Source organism: Triticum urartu, unplaced genomic scaffold, assembly GCF_003073215.2.
Source record: "Triticum urartu cultivar G1812 unplaced genomic scaffold, Tu2.1 TuUngrouped_contig_3489, whole genome shotgun sequence".
Classification (NCBI taxonomy): domain Eukaryota; kingdom Viridiplantae; phylum Streptophyta; class Magnoliopsida; order Poales; family Poaceae; genus Triticum; species Triticum urartu.
The window spans coordinates 1652-28138 of record NW_024114028.1 but is presented as its reverse complement, the minus strand read 5'-3'; the positions used below and the strand labels follow the sequence as shown (position 1 = coordinate 28138).

General features: G+C 46.1%; 2 protein-coding genes across 4 annotated transcripts; one reads left to right on the top strand and one right to left on the bottom strand.

The window, feature by feature from the left end:
* Window positions 1-17051: 17051 nt before the first annotated feature.
* Window positions 17052-19443, top strand: LOC125527289 (mitochondrial inner membrane protease subunit 1-like). Of its 3 annotated transcripts, none has more exons than XM_048691821.1 (5): window positions 17052-17246; window positions 17321-17545; window positions 17731-17841; window positions 18953-19004; window positions 19141-19443. In XM_048691821.1, exons 1-4 carry the CDS (start codon window positions 17109-17111, stop codon window positions 18995-18997), a joined length of 519 nt encoding a protein of 172 aa, XP_048547778.1. In that variant the 5' UTR covers window positions 17052-17108; the 3' UTR covers window positions 18998-19004; window positions 19141-19443. The 3 variants fall into 3 exon arrangements, with proteins under 3 accessions (XP_048547778.1, XP_048547776.1, XP_048547777.1); XM_048691819.1 differs by having other exon boundaries at window positions 19109-19443; XM_048691820.1 differs by having other exon boundaries at window positions 19105-19443.
* A 1197-nt stretch (window positions 19444-20640) lies between these two features.
* On the bottom strand, window positions 20641-26174 carry LOC125527287 (probable methyltransferase PMT17). Its single transcript, XM_048691818.1, has 6 exons — window positions 25856-26174; window positions 23039-23739; window positions 22739-22949; window positions 22322-22619; window positions 21765-22229; window positions 20641-21169 (listed from the first exon to the last, which is right to left on the bottom strand). Exons 2-6 carry the CDS (start codon window positions 23732-23734, stop codon window positions 20944-20946), a joined length of 1896 nt encoding a protein of 631 aa, XP_048547775.1. The 5' UTR covers window positions 23735-23739; window positions 25856-26174; the 3' UTR covers window positions 20641-20943.
* Between the last annotated feature and the right edge of the window lie 313 nt (window positions 26175-26487).

Sequence of the window (26487 nt, the reverse complement as noted above, 5' to 3'; positions counted from 1 at the left end):
GTTCGCTCCGCAAACAGGAGTCCTGACTCCTGTTCCAGGCGAACATCCCGGCGCCGCCGGACATGCGCGCCGGGCCGACGGGGTGGAGACTCAGCCCCAGGGGAGTGCCCATTCCCCCGTTGCCCGACGCCGTGGCGGACCCGGGGTACTTCGCCGAGGAGGTCGAGATCGTGCGCGCGTCCCTCACCGACGCCGAGCTCTCCCTTCCCCAGTATGCCGCCGACAACCACGCGGCCTGGGCGGCGTATTTCGAGCGCCGCCAACAGCAGCGCTTGGCGTCCACCAACGGCGCGCCGGTGGTCGGCAGCCGGCAGAACAGCGAGGGACGCTACCTCTGGTGGGGCGTCCCCGGCCGCACACTCGAGGGCGTGCTCACGTACCTCGAGGGCGGCAACGACCCGCCATTGGCGTACCCCCCGGCGAGGGTGGCCGCCCCGGCGCAGCACCGACGCGCCGGGCCATGGGCTCCAAGGAGGTTCGGTGCCTCCTCTTCTTCCTCCTCCTCATCCCGTTCTTCCTCACACTCCTCCGGCTCTCTGGCGCTGCTCGGCTCCGGCTCTCCGGCGCTGCTCGGCGTCAAGGCCGAGCCCGCGGCGGAGACGCCGCTCGGCCGGCGCAGTCGCAGCGCCGGCATCGTCATCAACGAGGGCGGCCGGCGCGCCCCTCGTCGGCTCCTCCGTGCTTCGTCAAGCCAAAGACGGAGCCGGGGCTGGCGCCGGTGAAGACGGAGCCGGGGCTGGCGCCGGTGAAGGCCGAGTTCGACGACAACGGCGACGCCGCCCTCGAATGGGCGCGCCAAGACTCCATTGCGATGGAGAAGGAGAAGGAGCGCCAGCGCGCCGCCCTACGCCGCTTCGAGGAGCGCCGACGCGGCCGCGAGGAAGGCGGGGTCGTCGTCTTGTGCGACAGCGACAACGACGACTACGCGCCACCGCCTTTTCGCCATGGCGACACCGGGGAGGGGTCCAGCAGGGGCGCCCGCGTCAAGGAGGAGAAGAAGGCCGACGACGACGATGGCGGCGACGGCGGCGACGACTTCAGCCCCTTTCTCTTTTTTTAGATTAGGTTCATGTAATGTTTGGCCGAATTTCGCCGAAATTTGTAATGTTTGGCCGAAATTTAACTAGTTTTTATCATAACTTCACCGAACGGTTCTGTTTTTTTTAAGATATGCTCCTGGGGGCCGACGGCTGGGGACCGACTCGCCCCCAGTGCAATTTTTTTCGCCGGCTCACCCCCAGGCGGAGTTATTAAAGTCTTTATATGATCTTAAACAAGCTCCTAAGGAGTGGCATGAGAAGTTCGAAAGAACATTAACTGCTGCCGGCTTTGTAGTAAACGATGGTGACAAGTGCGTGTACTATCGCTATGGTGGGGGCGAAGGAGTTATTCTTTGTCTGTATGTCGACGACATATTGATCTTTGGAACCAAACTTGATTTAATCAAGGAGGTTAAGGATTTCTTATCTCGCTGTTTTGAGATGAAGGATCTAGGAGTAGCTGATGTTATCTTAAACATCAAGCTGTTGAGAGATGAGAATGGTGGGATCACACTGCTTCAGTCTCATTATGTGGAAAAGGTCTTGAGTCGTTTTGGGTATAGCGACTGCACGCCTTCTCCAACTCCATATGATGCTAGTGTGTTGCTTCGAAAGAATCGACGGATTGCTAGAGATCAACTGAGGTATTCTCAGATTATTGGCTCGCTTATGTATTTGGCGAGTGCCACGAGGCCTGACATCTCTTTTGCTGTGAGCAAGCTGAGTCGGTTTGTGTCAAAACCGGGAGATGATCATTGGCATGCGCTTGAGAGAGTTATGCGCTATTTGAAAGGCACCGCGAGCTATGGGATTCACTACACCGGGTATCCAAGGGTACTGGAGGGTTATAGTGACTCAAACTGGATATCTGATGCTGATGAGATTAAGGCCACAAGTGGTTATGTTTTTACACTTGGTGGTGGCGCTGTTTCCTAGAAGTCTTGCAAGCAGACCATCTTAACGAGGTCAACTATGGAAGCAGAACTCACAGCATTAGACACTGCCACTGTTGAAGCAGAGTGGCTTCGTGAACTCTTGATGGACTTACCTATGGTTGAAAAACCGATACCCCCTATCCTGATGAACTGTGATAATCAAGCTGTGATCGTCAAGATAAACGGTTCTAAGGACAATATGAAGTCCTCAAGGCATGTGAAGAGGAGACTAAAATCTGTCAGAAAATTGAGGAACTCCAAAGTTATTACGTTGGATTATATCCAAACGTCGAAAAACTTGGCAGATCCCTTCACAAAGGGTCTATCACGTAATGTGATAGATAATGTATCGATGGAGATGGGTTTGAGACCCACCGCATGAGTTGTCCATAGTGGTAAACCACTCTATGTGATCGGAGATCCCGTGAAGTAGAAGTGGGAGACAAGCTGTTGGTCAGCTGGGAGGAGAGTATCCCTATATTAATTATCCCACTCCGTGAAGATGCAATACTCTCCTGATCTGCATGGCAGGTTGATACTTATCTTAATGTGTTCCAAGTGGCTTATTCGGGTAAGCAGAGATATTGTCCTGCAGAACATCTTCTGAGGAACACACCTATATGAATTTGACTGTTAACGTCGCAGTCTGTGAGAATTGGGTGTTCTCTAATAAATTCATGAAAGGCCCTGGAGTATGACGTATATGCTCCACCCGCGGGGAAGCCTTGCGGCAGCCCAGTATCGGTCAAGAGTTTGTGTGAAACTAGTTTCACAAAAAACTTGTAGTTCAAGGCATAGTCCACTATTTAAGTTGTGATCTAGTGTAGCATAAATTTCTAAGTGGAAGTTCAACTTCACAGTCTCCACTAAGCACCGATATATAAAACAATGTTTTGGAACTAAATGATGAGATGTGCCAATGAGACTTTGTGGGGGATTGTTGGAATTTTGCTAGTAGGCCTTTGGCCCAAAGCCCAACTAAAATTATGAAATTCTCTTGGCCCATTCATGCACACATGTGAGTGGAGTGAGTGAGGCTAAAGTTTAGTCCCACCCCGGAAGTTGAGAGAGTTGCACCTTTTTATAAGGTGAGCTCTTCTACCACTTGTATGAGCATGAGAAGAGGAGACCTACACGCGTGCTCCTCCTCCTCGCTCGCCTCGCCACGCCACGCCTCGTCACGACGCGCCGCGGGTTGCGGGATTGAGCCGAGCTGAGTCGCCGCCGCTTCGTATGGTTTCTCACAACCGTTCCAGATCATTGCGCCGTCAAGCAAATCTTCTCCATCCCTCCTTCCGGCGTGCACCATGAGAAGGGACAGTAGGCCTCCGGAACCCCGCCTCTCGTGATCCTGTACGGGAGAGGGGCGATCAGGTTTTTGGGGAGCGCACTCGCGCGACTGCTGGCAGCGACGACTTCTTCCCCGACCTCGGCAACCTCGTCCTCGACGACATGGGAGACAACGTCAACGCCGGCGGTGCTGCACCCGCTGCACCATATGTGATTCTATACTTCCTGTTCGAGATCGTGATAGAATTCATGCTTCTAGTATGTGCCCTAGATGTGATATGTTCATCTGCTATGCTAGTTCGCATGATTAGTTTAATCTCTGCTGCTGTGGTCATGATTTATCTTCTGTTTATTCGGATTAAATCTTGTAGTAATTTGCTCATATTTCCAACAACGTTGTCCTTAATTAGAAGGATCTTGGCAGCGTACACAGCCTGATGCATGGTGATGAAGCCATTGCCTTAGATGTACCTTGATGCCAACGTAAAAGCTTAGCCTGCCGAGGATCTTGAAGAGCATGAGCATCTCCTGCTTGAACCGATCAACATCGCCTTGATGAGCGCTTATAATCAGCAAATCATTGGCATATACTCCAACCATTAGCAAGGCTGTCTCTCCACGGACAGAGACAGCGTGCTCGGATTTGTTAGGCAATAAGCCACCGCAGGCTCGGACGCGTGCGTGCGTGTGTGCGCGCGCTGGGCGCATCAGGTCCGGCCCGTGGCAGGCTCGGGTGTGTGCGTGTATGCCTGAGGGAGCGTGTGTGTGTGCATGGGTTAGTTGGCGAAAGACTAGGGAGAGGTGACCATGTCGGGCATAGGAATCGGCCGCGGCGACCGCGTGCGTGTGTGACGGGCGCACGGGACGTGGCAAGTGGGTGAGAGGGTGCGTCGGAGCGCAGCCTAGCATGTCAGTGCGTGTGGGTATAAAACCCCACCCTCTCTTATGTATTCATTACCCAGATTAAGTTCATGCTCGAGGAACGCAGACTTCACGTCCATGTGGTGCACCTCCCACCCGTGACTCGCGGCGAGAGCAATCAGTAGGCGGGCAGACTCCAAACGCGCCACCAGTGCAAATACTTCATCAAAGTCCACCCCGGCATGTTGCACGTAGCCTTTGGCGACGAGGCTGGCTTTCTGCCGCACTACTTCTCCGGCAGCGTTCTTTTTTACTTTGAAGACCCATTTCAATCCGATCGGCCAGTGTCCTGTAGGGAGGTTAGTTAGAGACCATGTCGCGTTCTCCTTGATGGAGCCCATTTTCTTGAGCGTCGCACGGCGCCATCTGTCAGACGGCTCCGCCTCCGCGAAGTTAACCAGCTCGTCGCCGACCGCCGGGTAGAGTTTGTCAGCCTCCAACTCCACCTCGCCAGTGATGTCAAACAGGTTCGTAAGCATTCTATAGCGACGAGGCGTCTCTGGGCAGTGCTGGTGGTGGAGTGAAAAACTCTACACCTCCCGAAGCTGAAGCTGGAGAGGCGTAGACTGGCCTGGATACCATCTGCGGCATGGGTGTGGGTGTGGTCACCAGCATGGCCGGCATGCCATGTCGCCGCTCCTAGCTCATGTGTAGGTGCCAGCACACCCGGAACCAAGTACTCCACCGTGAGGCTGTTGTCGACGTCGTCGTACGTATCGGCGCCCCAGTTCCAGCTCTGCTCTTCGTCGAAGATGACGTCCCTCGTCACGTACACGTGCTCAAATACATCGTACGTCTTCCCGCCGTCTTCATACACAAATACACTTGTAGTTAATTGATAACTGCAGCGAAAATAAGTAATCTCAGCACCACATCATGTACTAATTTAAGAATCGTTGCTTAATACGGAAGAAAACATATGCAGCAGCATATATAGAGGCAGAAAATGTTACTCAGCAAGCAAGACACTCCTCAGCCTAGTGTCTTATGGTAGGAGTAAGTTTCTGGACATCACCAAGTATCAACAAACAGACACTAAATTTTTACGTGGAAAACTCCTCAACTTGAGGGGGGAAAACCACGAGCCGAAGCCACCCAAATCCTCTTCCATTATTATCCAGCGGCGGAGCCAGCGTACAAGGGTTGGGTTCAAATGAACCCAACGGATTTTGCTCGGTACGTGCATGTAGGTGCATACTTAGTTGAGGTGAACCCAATAAAAAATTGTGACTGAACCCATCAACGAAAAGGTTGTCACACGAGCGACTAAACAAAGGCCCAAAAGTGAACAGCCCATCAGAAGTCCTGGACTCCTTGCCGTAATTAATCACCGTGATTAGTCACCTACGCGGCCGCACGCCTCGTCTTCTTTTCCTTTTCCAGTTCACATCGGATCTCTCTAGCCTGTTCGTGTTCCTGCTGCCTCATCGCGACCGAGACGCCGCCTCTCGGGCGGCCGCATTTGAGGTAATTAGATTACATTGCCTCATCTCATCTCTCTTATGTATGTTTTAATTGCCTCATCTCTATAGTTGTAGCCTAATTGCCCAATGCCATAGTGATTTTTTGCCCTAGTTTTTTTTTAATTTTTTCTCCATGGACTTTCATTGATCTAGGCTATGCAGCGGTATTTTTCGAAGAAAACTCGGTCACCAGATCGAGAGAATGATGCAGGCACATCAAGGTCACCCATTAGACGTAGGCTAAGTGCACCAAATAGTACTGCAGCTGGTCTTCCGAAGGCTACTATTCATACAGAAATTAAGTTAGATGAGTTGCCTTATGATCCGGCTGATCGGAAGAGAATTTCAGAGTACACAATAAATCCAAAGAAGCAAGATGAGATTAGGCGCATATATTTAACGAGGGGACCTTACAGGCCACCGTCTAATTTTGATTACCCGCAGAGGGAGATTGGAGATACTCAACGGAGATTTAATCCAGATTGGTTTAATGATTATGGTTGTTGGCTTGAGTATAGTGACAAAGTGCATAAGGCCTTCTGTTTGTGCTGCTATCTTTTCAGAGATTACAATGAAGGACAAGCCGGGAGTGATGCATTTGCTATTAACGGTTGGAACGGTTGGAACAAGAAAAGCAGACTTGATACTCATGAGGGTAAGGGTAATGTTAATAGCTTTCATAATGTGGCAGTAAAAAGATGTGATGCTTTGATGAATCAAGAACAGTCAATTCATGTTGCTATGGATAAGCAAACTGATCTTACAAAAAAGCAAAATCGAATCCGTCTTAATGCTTTCATTGATTCGGTGAGATACTTGTTGCATCAAGGCTTAGCATTCCGAGGCCATGACGAATCAGAGGAGTCACAAAATAAGGGAAATTTTCGAGAGTTGGTAGATACTTTGGCAAACCAAAATGAAGCTATACGGAATGTAGTTCTTAAGAATGCTCCAAAAAACTGTAAGTGGGTATGTGGAGATATTCAAAAGGAAATTGCAAATTATTTTTGCAAAGGTAACATTAAATTTTAGTGCCTATTATTTATGTTTTCTTACAAGAAAAATGTTGTCTAATGAGTTAATTATCTTTTGTGCAGATAACTTTAGATTCTATTATTGAAGAAATTGGAGGTGACGTATTCAGTTTGTTGATTGATGAGGCTACTGATGTGTCGGACAAAGAGCAAATGGCAGTTGTTTTGAGATATCTTAGCAAGCGTGGATTTATCATTGAAAGGTTAGTTGTGATTGAACATGTGAAGGAAACATCAGCAACTTGTCTCAAGGCCACTCTTCAAAAATTATTCACGAAAATTGGATTAAGCATAAATCAGGTCAGAGGCCAATGTTATGATGGGGCTATCAACATGCATGGTGAGTTTAATGGCTTAAAAGCAAAGATTATGCAAGAGAATAAGTCAGCATATTATGTGCATTGTTTTTCTCACCAGCTCCAGTTGGTTATTGTGGCAGTATCAAAGAAGCATGACGATGTTGCAGATTTTTTCTATATGATCTCCGTTTTATTCAATGTGGTTGGAGCTTCTTGCAAAAGAAAGGATATGATTAGAGAGAAACATCGAGAGGAGGTAATAAAAGCCATAGGCTGTGGGCAGATTACCACTGGCACGGGGTTAAATCAGGAACAAACTCTTCAAAGAGCCGGTGACACACGTTGGGGCTCACACTACAGGACCCTTTCAAGTCTATTGAAATTGTTCCCATCAGTTATGTCTGTTCTGAAATATGTTGAGAAGGAAGGCAAAAGTGATAAGAAATGTCAGGCACGTGGTCTTGTAGCATATTTTGAGGCATTTGATTTTGTTTTCTATTTGCACATGATGTTGCATATATTGGGAAATGCAAATACTTTGTCACAGTCTTTACAAAGGAAGGATCAAGACATCTTGAATGCCATCTCATGTGTGAAGTCAACAAGAAATGAGCTGCAAGAACTAAGGGATAATGGATGGGGCTCACTTCTTGAGAAGACATATTCATTTTGTGAAGAGCATCACATTGAGAATGCAAATATGCAGGAGCAATATGTTAATCGGCACAAACCACGGCAAAAAACCAATAAGACAAACCTTCAACATTACCGAATTGAGTGTCTTAATTCTGTTATTGATTGGCAGCTTCAAGAGTTTGATGACCGCTTCAATGAGGTAAATTTTGCATTGCTTGGGCGCATGGCTTCTTTCAACCCCAAAGACTCTTTTGCTGCTTTCAACTTGGACAGCTTAGTGAAGCTAGCCGAGTTTTATCCAGATGACTTTGATTCAAGAAAAATGGATGATCTTGGTCCTGAACTTCGCACTTACATTGACAATGTGCGAGCAGATGAAAGGTTTGCCAATTTGGACGGAATTGCCGATCTTGCTAAATTAATGGTGCAAACAAATAAGCATGTTACGTTTCCTTTGGTCTATCATCTTTTAAAGCTAGTATTGATATTGCCAGTTGCCACAGCATCAGTGGAGAGATGCTTTTCAGCTATGAATGTTGTCAAGAAAAAATTGCGCTACAAAATGGGTGATCAGTTCATGAGCGATTGCCTAATTAGCTATGTGGAGAAAGATATATTTTCCACAGTTACCAATGATGCAGTATTTAATATTTTTAAGGCGATGAAAGATCGAAAGGGGACACTCTAAAATGTGAGTACCTTTACAAGATTCTTTTGCTTGATAATACTTAATCTAAACTTGTCAAACTAACTTGTCATTTTTTCAATGTGCCAGGAAGATGAGAAGCTACATCTGAAGCTATAAAGTTATTTATGTAAACAAATGATTTTGTAATTTTTTTGAACCGGTATGTCTTGCACTCTTTAGTTTTTAATGCAACACGATGTGTGATATGTGATACCATATTTCTATTCATTATACTGTTTTTGGGTGCTATAATTTTGTAGTAAGATAATTTAAACTTAGACTTTACACTTCGCATACTAGTACCAAGTTCTGACATCTAGTCATGGAGTGAACCCAACGGCCAAATTTTCTGGCTCCGCCCCTGCTATTATCAAATGTGGGATACAACAAGTTCTTATCTAGAAAGCACTAGAGGATCTCATACATCAAGATTTCTAAATCTTGGATGAACACAACAAGATTTGGGGGTTCAAGAACTAGGGATTGGAACAATCTCACCAAAGATGGTGGAACCGAAGCTTGAAGGAGACAAGGTAGTGGATCTGGACCATCACAACCTTGGGGAGGAGCTCCCTTGCTTCTTCCTTCAATCTTCCTCTTCTTCCCTTGCTCTCTTGGTTTTCTCTCTTCTTCTCTCTTGGAGGATGAACTGATTTTCATCACTCTTGGTGGTGGCTGCTGGATGGAGGGTAAAGCATCCCCATCCACTCATGTGCAAATTCCAAAATGACCCTAGGTCATAACCCTAATGGGTAGTGGGCTCATGCACCTCTTTGAGCTGCCTAAAAGGCCTCAAATGGTCATCTCCTCACAGCCCACATGAGGAGGATATCCCAACAAATCTCCCCCTCCGACTCATGAGGGGGGCACCGCCATGCCCGCTACCTTGCAACATACTTGTAGCTTCTCATTTGGCAATATCTTGGTCATCATATCCGAACCATTGTCGTCGGTATGGATCTTCTTAAGTTTCAGCAACTTGGAACTCACAACATATCGAATCCAATGGTACCTCACATCAATGTGCTTGGTTCGAGAGTGATAACTTGAATTCTTGGCAAGATGAATAGCACTCTGACTGTCACAAAACAGAACATACTTCTCTTGCTTCATGCCGAGCTCTTGCAAGAAGTTCTTCATCCACAAAACTTCCTTGCCGGCATCAACTGCTGCAATGTACTCAGCTTTTGTAGTTGATGTAGAAACACATTTCTGCAATCTTGATTGCCATGACACCCCTGCATAAGTCATCAGGTATCCGGATGTGGACTTCCTACGATCCTTGTCACCTGCGTAATCTGCATCTGTATAGCCCTGCAATACAGGATCACCATTTCCAAAGCATAGACAAGATGTAGAAGTACCCTTGAGATACCGGAGAATCCACTTCACTGCTTCCTAGTGAGCTTTACCTGGATTTGTCATGAACCGGCTAACAACTCCAACTGCATAGGCAATGTCAGCCCTAGTACATACCATGGCATACATCAAACTGCCCACAGCAAATTGGTAAGGTACTTTCCTCATTTCTTCTTTCTCCTTCTTGCTTGTAGAACATTGTTTTGAATTCAGTTTGTGATGGCCTGCAAGCGGAGAGATAACAGATTTTGCATCTTTCATATTGAACCTTTCAAGTACCTTCTCAATATATCTTTCCTGTGAGAGCCAAAGCATCTTCTTTGATCTATCACGGGAGATCTTCATGCCAAGTATTTGCTTAGCAGGTCTTAAATCCTTCATGGCAAATGATTTACTCAATGCCTTCTTGAGGAGAGCAATCCTCTTTATGCCATTTCCAACAATCAGCATATCATCAACATACAACAAGAGAATAATGAAGTCACCCTCGGCGTACCTCTTCGTAAAGACACAGTGATCAGGTTGTGCTTTATGGTAACCAAGCCTAGTCATAAAAGACTCAAACTTCTTGTACCACTGCCGAGGAGCTTGCTTCAAGCCATACAAGCTCTTCTTCAATTTGCAAACTAAGTGCTCCTTGCCCGCAACCATAAATCCCTCTGGCTGCTCCATGTATATCTCCTCCTCTAGGTCATCATGTAAGAATGCAGTCTTCACATCAAGTTGTTCAATTTCCAAGTCCATGGTGGCAGCCATGCCAAGAACAACTCGGATCGAAGACATCTTGACCACTGGAGAGAATATCTCACTATAATCAATTCCTTTTTTCTGACTGAATCCTTCCACAACCAATCTGGCCTTGTACCTTGGATGTGAGGTGTTTTCTTCAGTCTTCACTCTGTACACCCACTTGTTCTTGAGTGCTTTCTTGCCTTTTGGCAGTTTCACCAACTCAAAAGTATCATTTTCATACAGGGAATTCATCTCATCCTGCATGGCTTCTGACCATTCTTCCTTGTTCTCATCAGACACTGCCTCCTCATAGCATGAGGGCTCACCTGCATCTGTCATCAACACATATTGATGTGGTGGATATTTAGAAGAAGGAATGTGACCTCTTTCACTTCTTCTTTGCTGCTGCACTCGTGGTGAATCAGGTGGATTTTCGTTGGCATCATCATTACCAACTTCATCATCATCATCACTTGATGGCTGCTCGCCACTTTGACTTGTACTGCCTTGATCAGTTGCATCTCCACTGTCTTCAGTGTCATCATCTCCCCCATGATTGTCATGCACGAGAGGAGGACGGATTGGATCCATGTCAACCTGAGGTGTGTTGGTCAGTGGCTTCTCTGGTTTCCCAATATCTTTTATTGTTTCATCTTCAATGAACACCACATCTCGGCTTCTCACAATCTTCCTATTTACTGGATCCCACAACCTGTAGCCAAACTCTTCACTTGGTTGGCTAAGGTAGATGCACTGCTTTGTCTTGCTATTAAGCTTGGATCTCTCGTCCCTTGGAACATGTACAAATGCCCTGCAACCAAAGACCTTCAAGTGCTTGTATGATACCTCCTTCCCTGACCAAACTCTCTGAGGAATATCACCCGCAAGAGAAACTGAGGGAGATAGGTTAACCACATACATAGCATTCATCAATGCTTCAGCCCAAAATGAATTAGGTAAATAAGCATGAGAGAGCATAGCTGTGACCCTCTCTGTGAGTGTCCTGTTCATTCTCTCTGCAAGACCATTGAGCTGAGGTGTCTTTGGTGGACTCTTCTCAAGCCTGATGCCAACATTTCTGCAATACCTTTCAAAAGGACCTCGATATTCACCACCATTGTCTGATCTCACGTACTTCAATTTCCTGCCAGTTTCTCTTTCGACCTTGGCATGGAACTCCTTGAAGGCTTCAAGCGTCTGGTATTTGTGTTTCAACACATACACAAAAACTTTTCTAGAATGGTCATCAATAAAAGTCACAAAGTATAATGCTCCACCATGAGATTTTTCAGTCATGGAGCAAACATCAGTGTGCACAATATCAAGAACATTTTCTGCACGATGTGGAGGGAGTGTACGGAATGCAACCCTATGTTGTTTGCCAGCAAAACAATGTGCACAGAGTTTCAAGGATATACCTTTCAACTCAGGGAGGTACTCCATGCGAGCAAGAGCATGCATGCCCTTCTCACTCATATGTCCAAGCCTCTTGTGCCACAATTCAACTGAAGTGTCTTTTTTAGCAACATTCAACACCTCATTGCACAACTTAGTTTTAGTCACATAGAGATTACCTTGCTTACTTCCTCGAGCCAAGATCAAAGAGCCTTTGGTGAGCTTCCACTTTCCTTTACCAAAATAACTAGGATGTTTGATATCATCAAGCTTGCCCACTAACAACAAATTCAGCCTTATGTCGGGAACATGCCTCACATCATCAAGCACCAATCTGCAACCTGTGTTTGTTTCAATGCATATAGAGCTCTTGCCAACAATTGCTGATGAACCACTATTTCCCATCCTCACTTGGCCAGTAACACCACTAGTGTAAGATGTGAAATACTCCTTGTGTGATGTGATGTGGAAGGACGCACCTGAATCCACAACCCAACTCATGGCATCATCACGAACGGCACTATAGCAATCTTCATCTTCAATGACTAGATAGTCCTCATCTGTTGCGGTCATGGCTGAACTGCTCTCAGCCTTTTGCTCGGTTTTCTTTGTGAGTTTCCCCTCTGCAAGCTCTCTTTTATACTTCCTGCACTCGCTCTTTATGTGTCCCGGATTTCCACAATGAAAGCAAGTAATATCTTTTCGCTGTTTTGACTTTGATCTCCCCCTGGATTTATTTTTGCCTTGCTGAAATCTAGTATTGATGCGTCCACGATTCTCATTCTTCCCATAGGTTTCAGCCACATACGCATCAGAAGAAGAGGCATCAACCTTTTCCTTCTTTCTGGCTTCTTCATTCAACATACTGTTCTTCACAATCTCCAAAGTCAGCTTCCCATCCAGAGCTGAATTGCTAAGTGACACAACAAGCGTGTTCCAACTATCAGGCATGGAACTCAGCAACAACAATGCTTGCACCTCATCCTCGAAGTTGATCTTCATGGCTGAAAGTTGATTTATATGGCATTGGAAGACATTTAAGTGTTCAATCACACTTGTGCCATCTCGGTACTCAAGCTTTGCAAGTCTTTTGATCACCGAGGCTTTGTTCATTGATGTCTTCCTCTCATACATAGACTCCAACTTCTGCCACATCTCATAAGCATTTGTGTCATTTGCAACATGGTGGAAAATATTGTGGTTGATGTACAACCGAATCATACCTACTGCCTTTCTGTGCAACACTCTCCATTCTTCTTCGATGACACATGTGGGTATCTTGTCTTTCACAATTGGCTCATACAAATCCTTGCAATAAAGGATGTCTTCCATCATGGGCTTCCATAATGAGTAATTGGAAGAATCAAGTTTTATCATGCCACTTGTAGTAGCGCTTTCTTCCAAAGCCATTGTGAGCAGCACTTCCAACAACAATCAAGCAACTGTGATTTGCAACCTTCTAAGCAACCAAGGCTCTGATACCACTCTGTTGGGAATTAGCACACAAATGCACTTGTGGTTAATTGATAACTGCAGCAGAAACAAGTAATCTCAGCACCACATCATGTACTAATTCAAGGATCGTTGCTTAGCACGGAAGGAAACATATGCAGCAGCATATATGGAGGCAGAAAATGTTACTCAGCAGGCAAGACACTCCTCAGCCTAGTGTCTTGTGGTAGGAGTAAGTTTCTGGACAGCACCAAGCATCAACAAAGAGACACCAGATTTTTACGTGGAAAACCCCTCAACTTGAGGGGGGAAAACCACGGGCCGAAGCCACCCAAATCCTCTTCCACTATTATCAAATGTGGGATACAACAAGTTCTTCTCTAGAAAGCACTAGAGGATCTCATACATCAAGATTTCTAAATCTTGGATGAACACAACAAGATTTGGGGGTTCAAGAACTAGGGATTGGAACAATCTCACCAAAGATGGTGGAACCGAAGCTTGAAGGAGACAAGGTAGTGGATCTGGACCATCACAACCTTGGGGAGGAGCTCCCTTGCTTCTTCCTTCAATCTTCCTCTTCTTCCCTTGCTCTCTTGGTTTTCTCTCTTCTTCTCTCTTGGAGGATGAACTGATTTTCGTCACTCTTGGTGGTGGCTGCTGGATGGAGGGTAAAGCATCCCCATCCACTCATGTGCAAATTCCAAAATGACCCTAGGTCATAACCCTAATGGGTAGTGGGCTCATGCACCTCTTTGGGCTGCCTAAAAGGCCTCAAACGGTCATCTCCTCACAGCCCACATGAGGAGGATATCCCAACACCTCATACCCAAGAAACACCATCATCAAGCTTCTTGGCATGTGGCTTTGTGATATTCATGTGCGCGACGTAACCGAAGACCCGCGGGAAGTGGACGTGCGGCTTCTCCTCATCCATGTTAGCCCGTCGAACATTTTCTTCGGTGAGCGGCTCAAGAGAAAAATGGCCGTAGCGACCGCCTCTCCCCAGAAACACGACAGCATTGACATGGATTTAAGCATACTCTGGACCAAGGAGATGATCATCTAGTTCTGCCACCCCAATGTCGTTTTGCTGTGGCGAGTACAACACATAGAGTTTCCGCTTGGCACCCGTTTCCACACAATAGGCCACAAAGTCATTGTAGTCGAACTCGTCGCCTAGGTCGGTGCGCAGGGCGCGGAGCTTCTTCTTCTTCTTCTACTCAACTTCGATGCCAACCTTGAATCTACAGATGGCCGCCGCGGCTTCATCTTTTGCCTCGAGCATCAGCAGCCACATGAAGAGGTTGCGATCATCGACGAGGTGGAGAAACATCTTTTTCCCACTGGGTATCGGTGGCGTGACCAGGCCGCAAAAATCAGCATGTACCAGGTCCAGCACCTTTGGATCACGCCACTTCGCCTCCTTGGAAAATGGTGTATGGCGCTGCTTACCGGCGAGGCATACGTCACACAATTGATCCACCTAAGAAATGTGCAGCAGGCTGCGAACTATATCGTGGGACGCGAGCTTGCGCAAAGCATGGAAGTTTAGATGCCCTAAGCGGGCATGCCACCTCTCGGATTCCTCTGCGCGGTGCGGGGCGTAGCAGATGGGCTGCACAGATCTATGTGGAGTGTGTAGAGGTAGTTAATTAGCACTACGGTGTACCTAAGCCAGCACCTTACGACGAGGATCATGGATTATGGGAACTCCATCGCAGATCCCGATCTTGCAGCCGTGTTTAATTACCTTGTGGTTTCCTATCCGGTTAAAAGTTTCTAGACCTCCATTTATAGGGTGAGTTGTCTGTGCTTTGCATTGCAAGCGATTAGGAACACGAGAAGACAAGTAACAATACTTGGAGGTATAGTAAAGCAACTCTTAGCACAAGATTTGTTGCTCACTTGTCATCTTTGATCATCAAATTCCATAAAAATATATTGCAGTTGTTGTCTTAACAACTAAAATGCATGACTGAATCTTGTCGTTTTGGATTAACAATTGGATTGCTGTAGATATTGTGTTAGTGGACAAGCTTATTGTCCACGACTTGGAAACATGCGTCTGGGCTGTACGAATTAAGATTCAAAGCACAAATATATGTTCTTCTAGTTTGACGGACATTTGTTAGCCACTAGGACGAGAACTCCATCTCAATTACGGCCTTTCTGATTTGATGCACTTGGAAAACTTGTGGAGCTTCATTAGGGGTAAGGGGGCCAATGCCCCCCCCCCCAAAAAAGGGTGCGGCTCAACCTATACATGACCTCCGAAGACCTGTAGATTGAGTGTGGGTTTCGGGCTCGAGCTACGTGCCACCCTTTATCTGTATCGTTCATTGCAGATTCCTCTCCCTCGAGACTTCAACCATCATTACTATACCAACTACACTTGTTGTTGGCGGCACCTCTCCAGCGCCGCTCTTCTTCTACCCTCACAACTCTCTTGTGGTTTCTCTCTATCTTCTTCTCTCAAGAAAACACTCTCTCTCTCTCACACACACACACACATGCACACACACGCCTAGGATGAAACCAACCACTAGCTTTGCCAAGTGGCTCTCCTCCTTGGTGGCACAAGTACATGGTCACTATCCAGCGACCTACGCGAGGAATAGGACACACCACAGATAGGTGAGTGTCTTGAGACGATGATTGTACTCAGTATGATAATTGCAACCAATATGCCAGACAAACGCGTAGAGGAATCACACATTGGTCGGCTCATGTTGCCAATTTTCCCTTCCTGCCCTTCTGTTCACTTCTTTGGTTCTTTTATGATTTTTATTCCTGGTTCTTTTTGCTAGAATTTTCTTTCATTTTGGTTTTCTGTTGTCGTTTTTCTAGAGATTGTATTTCTCCTTTTATATGTTTTATTTCCTTTTCAATTCTTTTTTTTCTTCTATTTTTAGATATATTCCATATATATATTAAATGTCTATGAATTTCAGAAAGTGTCCATGAAATTAAAACAATGTTCTCATATTTTAGCACACGAAGAATAGTTTTTTCAAATACATGGTGACCAGTTTTCAATACGCGAAGACTTTTTTTTAATACTTGACAAGAAACTAATGTAAATGCAATATTAAAAAATTCACGCGTTTTCAAATTTTGCGCATGGAGTTTTAAAAAAATGTTCTTAAATAGCGAACCAAAAATAAAGGAACTCTTTTTTTCTGCAGGGAGAAAAAAAAAAGAAACTCACAAAACCAGTTTCTACGAGCTGTGGAGTGTGATAACAGTGCGCTAGGAGCATATGAACAGATGTGCAACATTACTTTTTTGACCTGGTTCTTAAACAATTTTCCTATGATTATCGCAAATTCCATCTTTCATGTATACGCCGTAGCAGTCATAAACCGTGGCCTAGATAGTGCGCACGATCCGGGAGACGTAGAAAAAAGTCTGGCCAGGCAGTGGCGAAGCTACAAATAAAATGTTGGGCGGGCCACCGAGCACAATTGTTTTTCAAATTCTGAACCATATATGTATACTATTTCAATGCCGAACAGTGCTACGAAATCGCAAACCGTTATTAGACCGTAAACAACGCCTTTGCACACTATAATAATATGTAAATAACAAGATATTTGGTGGATTATAATCTGTATATAATAACAAGATATAGTATTTAGTTGTTGTGAACTTTTTTGTTTCTCCTAGAGAGCTAGAACGTTTTTTTTTCGAGACAATCCTGGAGAGGCACAACTTGTCCATATCGTTCTCTGTCTCATCGGCCCATCTGAGCTTGCGGCCCACGCCAGGGATCCGAAGATTATACCCTAATAAGAAAACAAAACAAAAGGAAAAAAAATAATCCCAATCCGAGCCCCCCTCCCTCCCGCCGCCGCCGCCGCCATGTCCCGCTTCGTGCGGCGCTTCGCCGGCATCCCGTGGCGCCAGATCGCCGGGGAGGCCTTCTCCGTCGGCCTGCTAACGGCGCAGGGCCTCTGCGCCGTCCACGTCGTCAGCGAGCACGTCCTCGGCGTCGCCTTCGTACGCGCCCTCTCCCTCCCCCTCCCCCTCCCCCTCCCTCTCTCTCTGACGTGCTCTCACCCTTGGCGTTGCAGCCGCGGGGCCCCAGCATGCTGCCGGCGCTCAACATGGCGGGGGACGTGCTGCTGACCGACAAGGTGAGCCCGCGGCGCGGGTGGGTGGGGCCGGGGGACGTCGTGCTCCTCCTCTCGCCGGAGGACCCGCGCAAGATCGTCGCCAAGCGCGTGCTCGGGATGGAGGGCGACGAGGTCACCTACCCCGTCGACGCCGGCAACAGCGATGCCACCAAGACCGTCGTGGTGAGTTGAGAGTACCGGATTGAATTGGATTTCAGATTTCCAGGCTTATGTCCTCTAGATTTGACAGACTCTTGATTTCAGATTTCCTAGATTTATGGCAACTCTGGTATCTGATCAGTATCAGAAACGGTGCCACCGAGTTGCTGATGGTATTTTTGGATGCCTGATGAATTGTGTAATTTTAGGTACCACAAGGTCATATTTGGGTGCAGGGTGACAATATCTATTCATCTAATGACTCGAGGCAGTTCGGACCGGTGCCTTACGGTCTCGTAAAAGGGAAGATGTCCTATCGGGTATGTCGAGTAACCGACTTCTCTGTTTTGCTTCCTCGTTAGCTTAGTAAAAAAACCTGATGAAGCTTTGGTGTGCTTCTGTACCCTGTTGTAAGATTTATATCTACAGTTTAACTCGATTTGGCGTCTGTCTAAATATGTAACTAGTGATGGTTTTGAACTTCAATTTTTTGAGTAACCGATTTTAAACTGCAGCTGTCATGTTATATCTTCATTATATGCTGTGAATGTTAGGGAAATTAATGGTAACATAATATTTTATTGGCCAAAACAGAGTTTCAGGTGCTTCAGTGTCTTTGTATACTTCGAGGTTTAATTACTATGGTCTGCAATATTCACCAAATTTGACTAATGATTATCATGTACAGCAGACATGTGCTGACTCAATATTATGAAATACCTACTGTTGCTCTAGGCCCAACATAATGCACAGTTGGGTGATTGAGTGCTCTGCTTTTGGTTGATTTAGTGGCACTAAAGAAATTCTCATTCTAGTTACGTGCGGGGGACAGCATTGCCCTTAATAATATCACAACCGTTCTTTGATACTGTAAAGTTTACCAGGAATACTGAAGTCTGCTTAGATTTTTTTAGACACCAGGCGCCTCTGTCTATTAGGCCTTTTTCTAAGCTGGACAGTTGTACAGTCAAAATTACCAGGATAAAATCAGAGATTAAATGAGTGTTGGTTTTAACTGAGAAATTTTGTTTTATCAGTTAATAATGTTATTTAGCTACTGCATTGTCTTGCTGATAATCGTTTTCACACACTCGATATCAAATTATATGTGTAAATTCATTTGAATCTCGTAAGCGATAAAATTCATTTTGCATCAGCTGGTAGTTGGAACAATGTTTAGTGTTTACTCACTCAATGTGGGCTGGGGCCTATCTTGCTTTTATTTACTACTAGTACTACTTGTTTATGTTAGCAATTAGCAAATCTAAGATTTAGGGTCTAATTCCAGGTCCAGCAACTAATTTGTTAAAATGCATTAACCAAATGTGAAATGCGACAGCATCTCCATGAGTATTGGGGGCCATCCTCCTTGGAGTCTTGTCACTCAGTTTTTTCTTGCTGGTCAGTATTGACAGGGTTTTTTGTTCTCAGATTTGGCCACCGTCAAGGATTGGTGCAATTGATTCAAAAGAGTAGGACACAGGTAAATTGAATTCTTGTTACCTACTATTTTTTCAAAATTCCCGATCATCCCTTTTCTGCACGTTAATTTACCTTTTGCCATTTTTCCACAACCATCCAAGTCAGAGTATAAGCGACAGTTCATATGATGCAACCAGGCCCTGCATTTGTTGGTGCACATTTGATAATTCACAATTTTGGTCCTTGCCCCCCAGAAGCCCCGTTCAGCGAATCTATGGCATGATTCAATTGCTGTGTCTCATGTCGTAACTTATGTTCTGTGATGCTTGTAAAGTGAACTAACCTGATGAAACTACAAGTTCCGGGCATGGCTGATGAGCTATCGTCTTGATGTTGAGATTGTATTAAACTTGTCATTCTCCTGGACCAAAGCGTGATCAGTTGTGCATTGTAACATTTGCTTATTGTTAAGGCCGTTTTAAGTGAAAGGAATTGTGTTATCGGTGAGTGTTATGGATGAGTGATTATTCAAGTTCAAGCCATTTCAGCATAACTAAGTTGCTTTGGAAGAAAAAAGACCAGTGGGCAAGCTGTGTATGGCGGTGCGTGTCAGATTCCTTTGCCTATTGCATATAGCGGAACATGGTAAAATTCCGTATTGCATTTTTCAGGCTGTGTGAAGCATCGTCTGTTCTAATTTGTTAAATATTTGTATTTAAAATCTGCAACACATGTATACTTAATCACTCCTTGGTAACCTAGTGAGATTACGGGCAAGATTGCGCCATTGCTCTGGGAATTTCTGAATTCATTTTCGGCGTAGACTGGTAGGTGGTTTACTTGATCAATGGGACGGCATAGTTGTTGGTGCTCAGAATGTTAATTTGAACTCCTCACCCGAGCCTTTGATAAGAAGCGAGATTTTGCTATGAAATTTGTAAATAGCTGGTTGGAAACAGACATAGCTGGGGCTAACAAGATATGGAAAGATTTTCATGTGGCAGTTGTGCCGTAATTCGATTCTTACTAGAGATAATCTGAGAAAACAGCTAAACACTTGTTTGGTTCTAACATGGCCAAAGTTATCTGGGTTATTGTTGGGCATGTGATTTTGTGTTGCTTGCTGAACTTGGCCTTGCTCTTTCCTAGCACCGTTCCAAAATATAAGACGTTTTCGCAATTTAATTTGAACCAACAGGTTGTCTTACATTTGCAAACAGGGGGCGTAGAATGTCAAGTAGGTGGTAGCAAATTTTCGCCCTGTAGCTAGCGCTTCCACGGCGAGCTCCAGGTGACGATTTTCGCCCCAACTCGCTCCCCCCTTTCTCTCTTCCTATCATTGCTTTTCGCTTTTCGTTTCGTCAAGTATTGAACCAAATGTGGATGTATGTATACCTGTTTTTCGAGAGTACTATTGAACACCTGTTTATGGGCCAAGTTATGCTCAATCGTCCTCTTCTGTGACTCCAGATTTGAGAATTCAAAACAAGACCAAACCATGATTAGTTCAGATCAAAAAGGAAAAGACCATGCCTGGTTTCTCGAAATACCGCACCCCGTGTCAAAAAAGAAGGGGGAAAAAAATTAAACCTGAGTGTACTGAAGATGAAACACACGCAAATTTGATTCTGCAACCGGCACAATCTATGAACTCGAAAGACGCAGAACTTTGCCACTATATCACTACACAAGCACGCTCAGTAAAAGGCCTATTTTTCCAGTAAGTCAATCTTAGTACTACATAGTAACAATCTCTGGTCGTACAAGCTAAAAAGAACCTATGATCTGCTCGACGTATTCTTTTGGTTTCCATTTCGACCCGAACTACAAAGAATTAGACAAAAAAGGCGAGAGGAACAAGCGACTGCGCACGTGGTCACACACTGCTTACTACACACACACACACACACACACACACACCGAGATGGCGAAAACCGACGCCATCATCGCGTCACACCTAGTTACCGGACAAGCCATTTCGGAGCTCAGAGAGCTGCAGCTCAGCTGTGCTCCGATGGGTCGGCCGTCCAGTACGTCTTGACCGCCACGAGGACCTTCTCCTGGTTGAAGGGCCCGTCCTCGTGGTCCAGGATGCGGCTGTCCCACCGCATCCGCTGGGCTATGGCCTGGACCTTGGTGAGCACGTCGACCGTGTCGCGGATGATCGCCGTGCCCTCGGGCCTCAGTATCCTGTCCATCTCCAGGAGGATGTCCGTTATGTCGCACCTGCAGAGTTCAGCAGGATCAAATGTGTCAGCAGGAGTGAGCATCAGTTGAATATTATCACAACGTGCTCCCAGGTCTGCATACAAGTTCTTGCGTTTAAACCATGATCTTATGTTACATACTTACAGACAGTATAAACAGCAAACTATACTGTGACACCATAGCCATGAGTAAAGTAATGGTCTAACAATGACAAGTGTCAGCAGGAGTAAGCATCAGTCGAATTTTAAGTGATAATACTCAACCGAACCGATCTGCATAGAAGTCTTATCATTTCCTTTTCAAGTCTACCACTTAATATGGGGTGAACATGGTTCTGATTATCTCTGTGGCAATAACTATTTTTGGTTCCCCTCTATTACGGGTTGGAAAATGATGCGGAGCAACCACTAAAATATCTTATCAGAATCAGTAACAAACTACACAGCAGAACTAAAACACAATTTGATAAGCTGATGCAATCGTATGGCGTAAGTTAGACCGATCTAGGATCACCAACTAAAACACACCGTGATGGAACAATAGAGTAAACGTAAGTAGAACTGATTAAGGATCACTAACTAAAATAGATACTGAAACATGCATGTTTCCTTACCTGTCCTGGTAGATGCTGAACAAATTGTCGGCGTGCAAAAGGTCGTAGGTCCTCGGATACGTCGAGAAGGCTTCACACCAGTCCTGGTAAGTGCCGATGAACCCTCGCTCGTAAATTGCTCCAAGGGTGTCTTTATCCGAATTAACTGGAACGACGTTCATCACCCACACAGGGTACTTAACCAGGGAAGCGGCAAAACCGCCCAAGTTCGCATTCATGTCCATCACATTCCTGTACCGCCCCTGTGCTATGGGCGTGGTGCGTTTGTAGTACGCCAACCTCTTCTCCCACAGCTTCATGTCATCCTCAAACTTCTTTTCATCTATCCCCGGAATCGTGCCCCTCTTAACCCTTGGGGGCACCGTGAATGCCCTCTTTGGCCATCTCGCAACCTCTCCGCCGGCGATTGATCCCTGGTTGCTTACTTCAGGCAATGGAGTAAGACAGGATTCCATCTTCTTGTACCTATACAAAACAGTATGATAAAAAAAAATTCAGAGCAAGACAGACAGATAACTACCAACAGTATGATAACAATTCGAGAAGCAATTTAATACCAGGCAGCATCAGGGTTGTCACTCTTGCAGATATGGGGCATCTTATGCTTCTTTTTTATGTCGGCACACTGAAGGTGGTTCTTGGGCTTCTGCCAGATGGAGAGATCCTCCTTCTCGGCCACCTTATTCCAGCAAAGGCTCCTCGCGACATCCTCAATCTTGTCTTGCTCCCGCTTGAGGTCTTCCTCGGCCCTCTTCCACCCATTGTGGTGCGTCTTCCAGTTGATCGGAGGGCCCGAGTGAATCCAGTAGCCCCCTGGCCTTAGAATTCTATCGATCTCGGCAAGGTACAGTCCATCTGAAGATTTATTTATTTACAACATCAGTCAATCAGGCAGTTCACTCTTACTCAAGAACAGCTTGAAAAAGCTAAGGATCTACATATTAGAGAAAATTTCAGATGTATGAAGTGCTCACCATGTCCTTCCCAAGGAATCAGACAACGTGAACAATGAGCCAGATCAAATGCCCTAGATGGATAAGGCAACCGTATTGATCCCATCACCCCGAGGATGGCAGGCACACCACGTTCCAGTGCAAATTGCACCTGAGCTTCGTGTGTGTCCCTCGGCGCAAACGACACGGTAATGATGTTCCTCTTCAGCAAGTAAGCCCCAAAGCTAGCAACCTTCATCAATAATACAAAAGCATCAGCATCGTAACAACATACATAAACCTGAAGTCAGAAGATTTTCTCCAACAAGATCCTTGTCATACCCCGCAGCCCGTGTCGATCGCCGTCCTGATCCTCCCATCCGACAACGAGATGAGCTTACTGATTTCATCAATGTACGCGTCAGCGCCATGGGGAAACATAGTGCCACCACCGGGGAACCGGAACTTGTTCCCCTCCACTCGGATCCAGTTCTGCACGGCCTTCTCAATGCTGAGCTCCTTGTGAGGGATGTTGTCAAACCAAGCGACGTCCCTGCTCTCCGGCCACCTGAAGGGGTTCTTGTACTTTGGTGGCGCTGGAATGAGGCATCGGATCTGCCCGTCCTTGCCCGGGCAGTGCCTCTCACGGTATATCAGCATGTCCCGGTCAAACAGACGGCCACGTTTCCGGTCCTCGCATGGCGTGTACTCACTCTGATTGAGCGGGCAGGCAGGGAACTGCTGCACCGCAGACTCTGTGTCACTGACGTTCAGCTGGTGGTGCGCATCAAAATCGAGCACATTCTCAGATGCAGGCGCAAAAGACGGCACCGAGCCGTCTCTCTGCGCCACGGTATCACAGTCAACTCGGCTGATTGCCGAATCAGCCACAGGATTCGGCATGGTGCTGTTCTGCCATGCCCCGAGCACGTAGAAGGCAACGCAGAGAGCGCTCACCACAAGTACGTAGGTGAGACGCTGCTTCTTGGATTCTTGCAGATGCTGGGCTTTAGGAGATGCTGGGTAATCTTTAGCCATGGCTCCTGCAAATTTGGAGAACGAGTGTTAGTACGGTGGTTTCCAACAGAAGCAACAATAGAACTACTGGGAAGTGTAAGAGATGCAAATGAACTCTGTAAAAAGAGCCCGACTGGAACTGTGCATACATTTGAACTGAAAGAACAGTAAAACTGAAAAAGAAACACATGTTTGTCACAGGGCAAACACAAGTCTGAAGCTTAAGGTAAACTACAAGCTCTGAATAGTGTAACTTAAAAATGGTAATGTAGAAGGGAACACTAACAGAAAAACTAGATAGAGCAGCAGTCAACTTCAGATTTGCAGTGAATTACAAAGCAAAAACTAAAAGTACTAACTACTGTAGTTCAAATGCATTGCAATATTCAAGTTCAGACATACACACTGAACATTTGACCAGTTACTTCCGAAGAAAACACACACTGACTATTAGAGATAAAGCAAACAGCTATTAAACAATTAATCATGGTCGTCTGCGCTGAAACAATTACAATAAAAAACAAAAAAGCACACAACAGCCATTTACATCTGTGTGCTATACATATACATAGAGGAAAGAAATTATAAAAGGAATAAGAGTATGAAATTACTCAACATAGACAATGAAAATGCATGTGTTACTACAGTAATTACATTTCTAAAGAAAGGGAGTTACAGTTAACCTCATCAGGCACTGTAATGTAACAGAACATAGGCGCAAATTACAAAGGCTGACAGAGCGACAGATCATAGGATTAACAAAACTCAAAGAATACCAAATTTACACTGACTAAAAAGCAAGAATACAAGTCCTCAGTAAGTGTACTAGAGCTGTAAGCAAACTTAAAACCCAACTACTGGACACGGTAAATCATGGTCATTTGGACTGTAAAAAGAGTTCCACATAACAGTAAATGATGGAAAGAGCTCAAATACTAGTACAAAAATAAACTTGAAAGACGATCAGCAACAGCCGCAGAAGTACTATTGAAGTTACAATGAACGGTGAAGCAAAATTTCAGGAAAAGAGGAAATTCGGAACATCAGAGACAAAATCCTATTTTCCTGACAGAACAACTACACAATAGAAACACTGCAAATAGAGGGGCAGGAAATTATATCACCCAAAAATATACATTGACAGAAAATTGTAAGAAATAACAGCATTACAGGGCAGAAAGTTACCCCTAACTAACTATACACCGAAAATACAACCAACCGCTGGAAACTGCCAGAAAATTGTAACTACTGAACTATTGGCTGCGCATCTGAACTGTGCTGATAAACCAACCGAGCGCACGGCCAAGACTAGGAGAAAGACATACAGCAAGGCTCCAAGCACATGCAGCTCCACACTAGGCAGACTGAACAACTAAGATTACCCCCCGAAATAACGAAGCACAAATTAGTACATGAACGCCGCTGCTGCTCGAGAAGGTCGCCGGTCCGGTGGCTAAACTAAGGGCATGTACAATGGTTGATATGATAAGTCTTATCTTAATTAAACATTGCGTGTAATTTAGGGATGACAATGAAACATGTATGCAATGGCGGCGGCTCTGAGCATGCGAAAACAGAGCATGAGCTGCAAGAAGTATCTGAATCTCGGTCTCAATCCATGAATTGCCTCACGCATTGGACAAGGCTGCATATGAAGGAGCCGATCTGTCCGGCGCGCCTCTCCCTCTCCCCCTCTCGCGCGCACATGCACGTAGGCGGAGCCTCCTGGCCCGCCCCCCGCAGCCACATCCAGCTCCGTTGCGGCTGCCCCGGCCTCCGCCGCCGACGAACAGGACAAAGCGGCTAGGGATCAATCATGAACATGAGCGCGGACCTACCAAGATTTGGGGTGCGGGGAATCGGATCGGGGAGCGCAGACCAAGAAGGAGAAATCGCAAGCAACGGAGCAGATCTGGCTCTCCGCAACGGACGGGGAAGGGGAGGGGAGGAGAGCCGCTCCAAGCACCGCACGTGAATCCTAGAGCCGTAGAGCGCTTATTACAAGAGAAGAAAACAGAGCAAAAATGGCGAGGCAGAGCCACCGCCCGCCGGGCCATCGGATCCACTCGCCACCCACACCACGCACGACCCACCCCAACAAGAAACAAACAAGCAAACAAACAGTAGAGCAAGCCGGCAGACCTGTCCGTCGGGAAGAAGCCACCGTCCTCTCCTCTCCTCTCCTCCTGGGTAGGAGCTCAGCGCGCCGGGACGGAAGAGGAAGAAGGAGGCGGGGGAGCTGGCCTCCGTCTCCGGTGAGCCCAAGCTCTATTTATTCACGCGAGCGAGCTCTTCAACGACGGCCCGGCGAGCGGGGCGGGCAGGTGAGCACTCTGAGCAGGGAGTGGGGAGTGAAGTGGTGTGATGCCAAACACCACCCAAGCCGACACAGAGGAATAAAATGGGGGTGGTGTGAAAAGGCCGCCTCCCCGCGTCTGTCCACCGTCACATGGGGCCGTCCGTTAATTGCACCGACGAAAATGTCCATGGATCCTCCTCATCCTCCCTCCCCGGCGGACTTTTTTGGTCAATCTGTGGAACTGGAACCAACGGGCTGAGAAAGAAGATGAGAGGGAACCGGCGCTTGCAAATTGCTGCTTTCTTGGCATTGGTTTCTGAAAAAACAATCTCCCCCTTTTTTTTGACGATTCAAGGATCTAGCTTGGATTCCTTCATCGAAAATCCAACGAGATTTAAAACCGAACAAAAATTAAAAAAATTCCAATTTCTTTTTGTAAGCAAGAAAGATGTGTATGTGCGTGATGTTCGTGCAA